We start from the raw sequence: 12,236 nt of genomic DNA on the forward strand, positions 1-12,236 counted from the left end.
TTACTTTATTAAACACATCAAAGAACTTCAACTTAGGATAATCATAGCAATTTTGGATAGAATAAAATTGTTTATTGATCGCAGATTACAATACTAGAGAAATCACCAAGGTTTTCTTCATACGAAAAGAGTTTATCGACTAAACTTTGGCTTATAACTTTTCTATGTAGCTTGAAAGTAGTAGCAGAGAGTTACTCATATTTTTCATAGGAGTGATATCACATCCACAAGTTGAAACTACTCTACTTGTCCTTTCCCGACTTTGACTATGAACATCACGTGCATGATAGATCAAGATTTGTAAAGCTAAAAAGATCAAGCTAAAAATTGTGAATAGGAATTATACGTCTTTCCCTGGAACCCCGTCGAATGAATGAAATTGTTCTAATGTATACATACTGGGAATTTTAGAGGTCGTTGAGCACGAATATGACAACAGAAAGAGTGTACGAGGCTGCAGGCTGAATAACTAATCCATTTCCATGTTTCTTTAAAAATAAAATTCAGTTAAATAGTAAAAAAAAATGATTGCCGTTTCTGCTGCATTATAATTCTGTTTCTTCATTTTCGGCGCCTTTCATTTCATTTTCTTCGTATGCAGACTCTTCTTCTTCTTTGCGTTGGTTGAAAGCATTTATTTGAATCTTTTTATGTATTCTATAAATCTCATCCAAGTGGTATCCGTACCTTGCAGGTCATTGCCGTCATGATATTCGAGTTTAGCAACCTCTAAACTCCCAGGATATATATATATATATATATATATATATATATATATATATATATATATATACATATGTGTATATATATATTCAGTCAAGTTTTACGAAACTCTAGAAGACGACGTGAATACTGATCACTTTAGGAACCAGGTACCTCTTAGACCTTTTCTGTCATGATATTCGTGTTCAGAACCTCCCGAGTAGTAAAATTGAAATCCTTTCCGGCAATATTTTTCTTGTTATAATTTTCCAATCACTCGAGATGTCCTTTCCAAAATACATTTTCCCCCGTACAAATGCAATTTTCATTTTTTATTCATAATATTTGCTCACAAAGATTCCTGAGAACCTCTTTGGAAATTCTTTGGTTTTGTCTTTTTTGTGCTCTATTTTCTCGGCTAGTCCACCATCTTGTTGATACCTGATATTATAACCTGGTAATTTGGGATTGTTGCCGTTTGGACACATCTTTGCAGATACTGGTAAAATTTTCGTTTGCAGTTATTGCTCATGACGTTCCTTCGTAAAGACGTTCCCTTGTAAAATTTTTCCTACAACAATAGGAAGGAAAAACTGTGCCAATTATTTTTCTAATGGCGATGAGTAGATTGTCTAGTGAGGATTGATATTACTTCACTAGGTATTTGCAATATTAACGATGTACTGAGCCATTAAATAGAAGTGTAGCTGTATAACTGACCGTTGGAAAGTACAGTATAATGAGGATTATCTTCAACGATTAATACACTATCAATTTCCTGGAAAATAAGCAGAAAAAAGTATTAAAAATATTACCAAGTTCAAGTAAAAATAATATAAAAAATATAACATCAATCTAGACCCTAATTTGTGAAAATCCGCGTTGAATTAAAGCAACAGAAATAAAAGTAACAAAAGTGTTGATATTTTAGAGACCTCTAGAGACTAATTAGAATTTTTATTGTTTCAGACGTTCCTTCCCCTACTTGCGTGCTGGTGAAGTATTCCGGTTGGGAAGACCTGGGGGATCTCGGTATATGGACCAATTTAGACCTTGCTCCTGTATTTGTATCGCGCATGAGGTATGTTTACAAAGTAGAGATCCCTTATAACTGTCTAGTATCAGATATTATGTTTATGTTGAGTTTAATACCCAGTAGAATTCTACCGTTAATCTTGGGTCGCGATTGAAGTTTGGCTCTTTACATCACTACGTTGAATTCATCAATAATTTAATGTATACCTTAAGCTCCGATTATCGAAATTGATCAATTTCAGTTTATAACTACTTTGTGTTTGCCTTGAAGGTTTTAACGTTGATACGATAAGAGACATGTCCGCGAGGAATTTGGATTTTGACGTTAACAGGAACGAACAATAGATTGTGTCCAATAAGGAAAGTTTTGTTCGAGAAGGATGATGTATGAGAAAAAGCGAAAATTGAATTAGATCTTATCTACTTCTATTAATTCTCCTCAAAAATTAGACAAATTATAATACAGAGATAATTTACAGAGAGTTTCAAAAAAAATTTGACATATACTTTGCATTAAATTTGAACCATAGTCTCTACGAGGTTGAACCCAGAATTACTTAGCCCAACAGAGAAAAACAAGAATTTTTTGGATAAAAATATATTTATTTTTAGCCGTGATCTCCTTTTTACCTTATACAATTCTCATAGCGATGTTCCAAAAGCTCGATACCCTCGTTATAATAAAAATTGTCAAGTTCATCAAAATAGCCATCAACTACTAAGATTACCACTTAATTGTTGGGCAATATTTGATCACTGAACCATTTTTTTAAGTCTGGGAACAGAGAAAAATCCCAGGGGACTAAATTTGGCGAATAGAGTACATTAAGTAACAATTCAAACTTTAATTCATTAATTTTGGCCATTGCAATAGCGGATGTCCAAACTGGTGCATTGTCTTAATAAAACAACAATTTATTCTCAGTCAAATATGGCCGTTTTGCTTAATTTCTTCACTTAAAAGCTGAAATAAGTTCGAATAATACTCGCCGTTGATAATTTCTCCTTTTTCATGATGGAACCTTGCCACACACTCGATGGAAATAACTTCACGACGCTGTTTTTGTTCCTTTGTGAACAAACGCGGCACCCATTTCGCGTAAAGCTTTCTCATGTCAAAATTTCCAGTTAATATGCGATATACCGCATTTTTCAAAATGCTTACTTTGTCTGCTAGCTTCCAGTCAACGATTATCCAGTACTTCTTCAACATTTGTTCAACCACTGCGATGCTGGTCTTAACAGATCGTCCGGCCTCGTTAAAACTCTGCTACCCAATATTTTACTGTTGATAAAGCAAGAGCAGTCTCCCTAGAGTAGGATCCAGTTCAGCTTTTATATTCGTTGGGCTGAGGCCTTTCAAATAAAAGTATTGCATCACATAACAAAGGCTTAATTCAACAAAAATAGTAACATTCAACTTGTTCTGTTAAAGAAATTGAATCGCTAATAACTAGTATCCGATTGATGAGAATTTTGTAATAAAATAAAAAATTTTCAACCGGTTTTACAAAAAATTTCTATTTCAAAAATTGGGTATTCAACTATTACTTATCGGCATCATCGTCGTAAAAATGTCTCAAAAGTGAATCATTTCTCGAAATTCATGCAATCAACGTCAGATTTTCACTGCGTAAATTGAACTAAACGTAAAATATAAGATGTAGAATATCCATCTCACCAATCGCCGAAACCAACATGAATCTCGAGTATGATCATTCATCTTAATGCCCAACAATTAGTGTCTAGGGACTTTTCTCCTTATTTTTCACTTTTGTAACGAAAGACCAGCCTCGCTGCCATTCATCTTCAAGATTTATTAACTCTATCAGTATCCGTTTACTACTTGACGTTTCTTTTGTCAATTTATAACAATCTTTCTGCCACGTCCTACATATCTGCTTGCCTGAAAAATCATCCGAAGAGCAAGAAAGGTGATGGAACACAGAGAATTGGGAATTTCGTAAGTGCTGACTTCCTATTATACATTTTAATTAGAAACAGGATGGAAAAGGAATCTATTTGATGTTATAATTGATGTTATTATCGTGAAGTATCTCAACGTTAAAAAGAGATTCCAAATAGAAATCGAATTATACATAGGATATAATTATAATAAAAATCGGTAGGAATTTTGTAATTTTAGTTTAAACATTTATATAGATCTGTCAGTATAAATAGACATAAAGTTGACAAAAATGACGTGAAACTATAAAGAATGTCTCGCTTAAGTACCGACACAGAAAGGAAACTTATATGGGAGCCCAAAATATGAACATTGGGTGCATAACTTTTGTTAAATACATGTCTCAAGGATGCAACTTGGTAAAGAGGTAAATTTCTCCCTGTTGTCATATTTTGGGCTCCTTTATACGCTTAAGTCCGTTCTTAAAAGGAACACCCTGTATAACAAGATCAATGTACGTCTTACTTTCTCTTAGGCGAATAATATTCTATTCCCGTATTATTATTTACCATACTTACACAGATTTCCATTCCACATTAAATCAACTTGGGCGTAAAAAATTCAGAAATCATTTCCAATTATGAGGTTACGTACTAAACAGTTAAGCTGGAATTGTTGGAATCGTTGGCGATATCCTTACTGAATACACTGTTTACACCAACACTCACAATTACAGTCTGACGCGCGTTTCGATAACCAAGTTATCGTCTTCAGATACTGAAGGTACACAGTTTACCTTTTTAATCGCGCGTCAGACAGTGTAATTGTGAGTATTGGTGTAGTGGTGGTGTGAACAGTGTATTCAGTACGTACTAAACAAAATCTACTGTCCAAGTTTCATCATTGTACCTTCTGTGGTTTCGGTTGTGCGATGATGATGATGATGATCAGTCAAGTGTAGTTTTTCTATAATATGTCATAAAGTGAAAGAGTCTTAACAAACAAAATGTCATTTTTCTATTAATTTGATAACGCCCCCAGAGCACTCTGTGAATGAAATTCTGTAAAATACATCCTTAGCTGACCTCTACTCGACGAAAGAAATATTGTTATGAAATTTCAAATCCATGTGCCTCACGATTCCATAAATATCGTGATGAGTCATTACAAAGGTGAAAATGTATGAACTTTGAAAGTTTGTGTTGAATTAATGATATTTTTAAATAAATTTCAATATGGAAAGTGGATGTTTCGTGTGTGTTTTGAACAAATTCATATGCGCTGTAACCACACAAAGTTAAGAGTCAATATTTTCAATAATCTACGAGTTCTTAGAACAGTACCAAAACTATTTTGAGGTAATGCTGTTTAAATAAATTCTAATATGGAAAGTAAATGTTGCGTGTGTGTTTTGAACATATGTCAGTAAACACTTGCATTAATATGGTATTTCATGCTTTGAGTGTTCCAGTTGCACAACATAGTTCATGAACTCCGTATAATTTTAAAGTGTATTAGGATGAGCTTCCATTTGAGTCGTGGAAGTCCCTCGACACTAATTGTTAAATATTAAGATAAATGATCGCAACAGAAAATTCATGTTTATTTCGATATAGCTGAGATGAGTTTCCATTTTAGAAATTTTACAAAAAGTAGACACGCTTATGATGGGAGGATGAGAGGAAGATGGGAGAATGATTTATTGCTACTTCAACATGAAATGGAAGTAAAAGTAGTCCTTTAAATGGAATGATTTAGAATCGAATTGAATAACAAATCCTTTCGCTTCTAGAATGTAAATGCAGGACAAAAAAATAGCATAATCACGTTTTACGGATTGTTTGGATTCCACTTACGAACAATAGTAAAATTTTTAATGTTTTTGTTTATTTACAGTCCAAAACACTACTTTGTTTATTATACAAATTACTTATTACCACATGTGGCGATAAAGCAACGACCACAAATGTGCCTCGTTTACATATTTGATATATGAACCTCATTAGAGCTTGCCCAACGTTTGGTAGTTCTTGCTAGAAAAAATGGAGAACAATTGGATCACTTAGTTTCCCAACAAAGATTTCTTGTTACAAACCTTTAGATTTTTACAAAGAAGTGAAAAATCTGAACACAGATTCAGGATAAGGACAGAAACAAATAATCTTTCAAATCCTAGATGATTATAGAAAAGAAAGCTTTAAAAATACAAAATAAAGCTTACTTGCAGCTATAAAACTAAATACACTGGTCAACAAAACTTTTTCTTTGTCCGACAAAAACTTAAACCAAATTTTGAATGTACTATGGTCACCAAACAACAATATATCAATACAAATAAATTGACACAGCATGTGTCTTTGTGACATATATAATAAAAGAAGAAACAACATTCCTGTACAATAAATAACGATGATTCTCGTCAAGATCACCTAGATTATTCCCACTTGGGAAATAAGAGATTACTTACTATCAACAAACTAAGATGGTTAAATTGATACTTTATACATTTCATAATTGTAAGTAAAACATCACTTTAACTAATGGAAAATAGTTCAAGGTTGGTATAACATCAATGCATGTTCTTCCAAAGCGCAATTTCTTTGAACTTGAAAATATAATTGATATAAACCTGACGATGAAAATCCATGGAATAAAATTAATAATAAAGTATCTCATGAACCACAATATTTACATACTTTTACGTGGCGTATAGCAAACAAAGCTCACATTATATTTGGGATATATTCACGTTTTGAGGTTGGGAACGGTTAAATAAAACATGATTCTCTGAATCTCGTTTATGAGCCGGTAACAAATTGTACAATTTGGGTTCTACCGTATTACCATTATGATACGATAATCATGTTGATGGAAATAACATTTTTTTTTGGTTGAATATGTTGTTGATTAGAATTTTTAGGATTATGTAAATGAAATATAATAATTAATGTTTTGATTATATTTCTTCACCAGTCAGATTTGTGTCACATTTTTTAAAACGGCTATAAGTTATATTATATAGTTATAAGATGTCCAACACATTCAATATTCATGAAATTTTGAGCAATAAAATTAGTAAAAATCAAAATTTCTCGAAAAGTTTTGAAATAAATTTCATAAGAAAGTTGATGAAAGTAGTTTCGTGCAGTAGCAAAAAGGAAAAGAAATAGCAAAAGGAAGAATACAATTTTTCTATAGTACACTCAAATTAGCTCCAAAAATAGTAGAGAATGAAAATTTGTGTAGAAATAAGATGAGTGAATGAATGAGATCTCGAAAAATAAGATCAAAACTGAATTCCTTAAGATAGAAAATAAATTCAGATAAGTGAAAACTTTGTTGTTTACTTAAATTGACTTGAAAATCGTTATATATCATATTTCGCACTTGTTCTATGAATAAATTGTATATTCAACTGCACTCAGAACTTACTATGTGAGGACGGTGTTTTGAAAAATACAGTATGTCATCCATCATCTCCTCTAGTTTATACAGAATGACTCTAGTACTCGTCACTGAGCTAATAACTCATTTTGGTCATAGAGATTAGATAGCTTTGATTATTGTACGAGAAAGAATCCAAACCTCATATAAACATCGTCGATATTTAGCAACATTTTCGTTTTCTGATCTGATAAATTGTTAGTTTTTTCTTACACATCTCCACAACCAGTCTTAGCTCATTTGAATAATGAAAAAACTGTTTACCTATGAAAAATATAGGAGTGAAATAAAAGTCAAAAATTAACGGTGAAGGCGATGACTGAGATTACTTATTTGTGAAAATTATTCAATATCTGGAAAAGCTAAACGGAAATGTAGACCGCCAAGTCTTTATTATTAAAGGTTATAGGTACCATTTAGCCACTGACAATCTAAGTTATTAGGCATTCACCTACAAACTGCGTCCAGTTATTAGAGCATGCAATCCGCCTTCGTTAATCTTTATTATTGGCATATCCGCCGCATTTTTGAAATAAAAACTTCTGAAAACTGTTTGATGAATTGTTTGCTCTATTAAAATTAACATAACACCTACTCTACTTCCAAAAATTTGAAACACATTGAACCGACCGAGGCAGTATAACTAATAAAAGAATTAACAAAATACAAGATTTAGAGAGTTGTAATGGAAGCCTCGTCGATATTGAATAGGCGAATCCCGTTAGCAAAAGATGAATGCCTCTGCAACACGTTATGTAAGTTGTCAAAAAATGCTTTCATATTAGCACGATTAAATGAACCTGTCCTTGCCAAATAACAACTCTTAAGTGACTCAGTAAAAGTTGTGGATGTGGAAATGATCACAGCCATTCAAATCCAGCAATTGTGTTCTCCAACGAAGAGGTATTCTAATATTATTATTCTTGGCCATTTCGTAGGCTATCCTCCTGCAATCTATCTGTTACACCATAAAAATTAAAGATGTTTCCTCTTCACGCGTGAAAATTCTATTTACTTCATAATTCGGTGTTTATATAACTGCACCTTCTAGTTTTTAGTGCGGGATGAGCATGACCAGTTCTTTTTGCTGCTTTTCTCAAACCATGACATGTTAGATCAAGAGCCTCTCTTATTTATTCTTTGGAATGTTTGCCGATATTACGGTCTTTCTTTTGACGAGCCATGCTAAAACAACGGAAAAAATATGGTCACACAAAGTGGTGCACAATGAAATAGTACACATTGAACCAGTTAACTGGTTCAAAAACGATAGACGATATATACTTGTCGTAATCACTTAACTAAATGTCACAAAGAAATTCACAAAACCAAATAGCCACTTGGTACCAAAATTTTAGTAAAATGTACCGGATAATTTTCTTGAAATGCGCGAAAACAATGTAGCGCTCCCCACAGTAAAAATGATAAGTCGCACTGTCTGTAAGAGAAAAGAAAACGTACAAATATTAAATTTTACCGTGTATCTTGGTTCACTGTGAGGCAGTTTTCTCCGTATCATAATATACTCTGTTTCTGTATGTGAGAAGAGGTTAAGTCATGCAAGGCTCCATGTATAACCGAAGCCTAGCATTTTTTATATCAATGTCTATGTCTTAATACAGTTTGAGATGTGTCAAAGATCGATTTGACTTGTATAATATTCAATTTCTCTCAAAGTAGTTATCAAATGTCAATAACATAAACATAATCCCTCTATTGTTATATCATGTAGAATGTTGTTAATACCCAATTACCCCATAGAAACACACATCACTTGAAATATACCAAAAGGTTTCATAAAATTCATCACTTATCTCGATATTCCAAACAGACAGCGTAGTCCTACTAACTAGTTTCCTTTCAGATATGATTTATTACCTAAACAATTTCGTTCAGATTTTACGAAGTTCTAAGTTTAAAGTGCTGCCAACTAAATTATTAACGCATTCCGCTTTTTGCATACCACTTTGAATCGATATTATTCGACAAAAAGCAGCTGCCAGATGAGCGGAGAATGCAGCAAGTGCAAATAAATTTTTAAATAGCTTAAGCAGTAACGTATACTAGTAGTCTGAGAGTTTACATTCGAAAATCAAATTGCACCGTTTTCATTCTTTAAACTCATTTCAATAGCATGTATTAGAAGATTAGTTTTTTGAAACGTTGTGTCAATAAAGAATTTATTTGATATGAATTGATAGCGGAAAGTTATAAATTTATGAGTTAAGTTTATTGGACACTAATTGTTTGTACCCCATAATGATACAACATCTTAACTAAACAGAAATTTGGAATTTCAGAATTCAATAGAATGTTGTATTCTTAATTTTTGAAAAACTTGTTTATTTTCAAAATCTTACCTGAGGAAAGAAATCAAAACTGCTGAAACACTTTGTCGTATTTTTTTTGTAAACGTCTGGACGAAAGCATTTGAAAAATAACCACAGTAAGACTACTAATAACAGAAACCAGAAAATTCGGAACGTTTTTGCTAGTTACAGATTTTGAAAAAAAATTTTCCCAATAATTACTATGGAGTTTATCCTAATTAGAATTTTGAAAGACGCAATAAAAACATAGTGGATACTAAAAATATCGTCAATTTTCTGTTAAAGGAAAGAAAGTACTTAATATTAGTAATAGTCATAATATTCCCCGTTTCCAAGACAAAACCAGACAGTAAAAATTTCTATACAACGTTCGTACATTTCATATCATATCACGTAAAAAACTCTAGACTTGAAGAATTATTGAGGTGAAATTTCAGGATAAATTGCACACAATTATCAAGAGCACAATAACAAAAGTTTGTTCCTTATGAGATTTCATAAATAGCATGAGCTGGTTGTCAAAATGATATAACAGCAATCTTGAGATAACACTGTTGGTATTAAAGTTTAGTGGTAAAATATCAGGAAAATTTATATACGCGTTGATTTAGAAACAAATAAAGCATTCAATATAAGAGTATGTTCATACAGAGTGTTTCCAAAAAAAGTGATTCCGTCTCTAGGATAGATATAAAACTGAAAAATATTTGGGGTATGCTTAGTAAAAAAATTTCGTAACGCCATCCGAATTTAAGATAAAGAGGATTGAAGAGAAAAAACAATACACATTTTTTTTAGATTTTGCCGCAACCACTGGCAACAATGTATTGAAATTTGATACGAATATGTTAAGGGAGCTGATACATCTAGTGAATTTATTTTTATAACTGTCTCTCATGGAGGGCGCTAGTTACACAGTTCGTATCAAGTAGTTGTGAACATAACTTTCTCAGTATTAAATTTATTGAGCAAAATGTACTTTTGATGAAACTCGATACTGTGTACAGTTTTCGGAATATTTTGATTTGGAAATTATGAAGTAATAACCGATGCTGGTATGAAGTAATGATAATTTGTGATAAATTAAATAATGTTTAAGTTCACCTGAAATTTTGCTTGATAAATCTAATATTGAAAAAGTTTTGTTCAATACTACTTGGTATGAACCGTGTAATTAGCATCCTCTAAGAGACACAACTTCCTTAACATAATCCTCCAAAATTCCAATACAATGTTGCTAGTAGTTGCGGTAAAATCGTACAAAATGTGTATAATTTTTTTTCAGCACCCTTCATCTTGAATACGGATGGCGTAAGAAATTTTTTCACTGAGCAAACCCCAAATGTTTTTCAGTTTTCTATCTATCCTGGAGACGGGATCAACATTTTTTGACACACCCTGTATATAAAGAAACCAATCAAATCAGATTTCTGGTGTAACATAACAATGGTAGGGTCCCATATTCCATGAAGAGTTCGTGTCTCTGTAATCGACTTCTTGCATTGTGAAGCAGTCTTCTGAAAAGTAAAATCCTCTGTTAGAGTTGCCTCATAGAGGGATACTATAAGCCAAAATGTTTTTTTTTTCGTTTTTGTTTCGTTTAATTTCAAGTAGTTTCAATCAAACCAATCAGACTGTTCGGCGCTAAAACTAAACTAAAGGTAATTGAACCCACATAAATTGATGGAATTAGGCAAATTTGTAGTGAAAACTACTAAGAAACCCTCTATAATATTACATTGATGTTATTTTATTGTAAAATGATAAAAATATAGTACGCAAAAGAAAATTTATTCCTAATTTTCAGATATCTTTGTGTATTACTTTTTTGGTTTCCTTTCTACGATGGACGTGATAGGACCAACATTGTAGAGAATTCAATTTTCTACAAATAGTTTTTTATAAAATTTTCGGTAGGGCTGCTAGTTTACGAGATACAGCGCGATAACTGTTTGTACCTCTTTGTTCAAGATGGAGACCCCAAAAACTAGAGCTTCAACTTGTTAACTTGAAAAAAAAATGAGTGATCACTTCTTTTAAACTTTAAGAGACATCCAAACGTATTCTTTCTTAATGCTTACTATCAATTGATGCCGTTTGTGTTCTTTAACTTGTGACAAAAGTGTGTTAAAAGTTGTGTGTTCATTTCAGTGTGAAATTGCAAGTGTTGGCCTGGTAGGAGAACAAGAGCGAAAAGGCGACAGAAATTTTTACTAATTTTCCACTAAATTGATTTTTAAAGGTTGCAATAGTGAGGATCGAAATTTGAATGTCTATCCGCGCTTTTAAATTGCTATATAAAAGAAAAGTGTTTTCTTTGCCGAGAAAATACTTACAATTCAGCAAGAGCGAATCGAATCAAAATAGATATGTAAATGGATGCTTCGAATTTGTTTCTTTATAATCTTCATTTTTGTAAAAAAAAGTAGAGAACTTAAAATGTTCAAACATGAATGGAACAGATTTTTATCGGAAATTCTCTGAACAAAAATTGGAAGAAATATTTATTCTATCAGTAGTTGTATAAATATTTGAATAATTAATTCATATTTTGTTTTCTTATTCATTTAAACTGCATTAAATGATGGGGTGAATATATACTATGTTGTCTCTTACCCAATTAATTTATACACTCACGTTAGATACACTACCTATTCACTAATTTATCAACTAACACTTAACTATTCACTAACACATACAATTATGATACAATCTGTTAATCAATTTAAAACTTTCTAATAAACTGTATTTTTACATATTCGCGAACACACGACGTATGATTGCCCATGCTCGAAACAAGGAAACTCCAACTTAATTCC

The 12,236-nt window shown here is 32.1% G+C and overlaps 1 protein-coding gene across 1 annotated transcript in view; it reads left to right on the forward strand.

Moving 5' to 3' along the window:
- The window catches only part of LOC130898484 (voltage-dependent calcium channel gamma-5 subunit-like), a 262,875-nt gene that overhangs the window by 114,776 nt on the left and 135,863 nt on the right, over positions 1–12,236 (forward strand). Inside the window, exon 3 of the mRNA XM_057807825.1 lies at positions 1,672–1,783. Within this exon, the coding sequence (XP_057663808.1) occupies positions 1,672–1,783 (112 nt within the window). The remainder of the gene's footprint in view (positions 1–1,671; positions 1,784–12,236) is intronic.

This window comes from Diorhabda carinulata, chromosome 10, assembly GCF_026250575.1.
Source record: "Diorhabda carinulata isolate Delta chromosome 10, icDioCari1.1, whole genome shotgun sequence".
In the NCBI taxonomy this organism is placed as follows: domain Eukaryota; kingdom Metazoa; phylum Arthropoda; class Insecta; order Coleoptera; family Chrysomelidae; genus Diorhabda; species Diorhabda carinulata.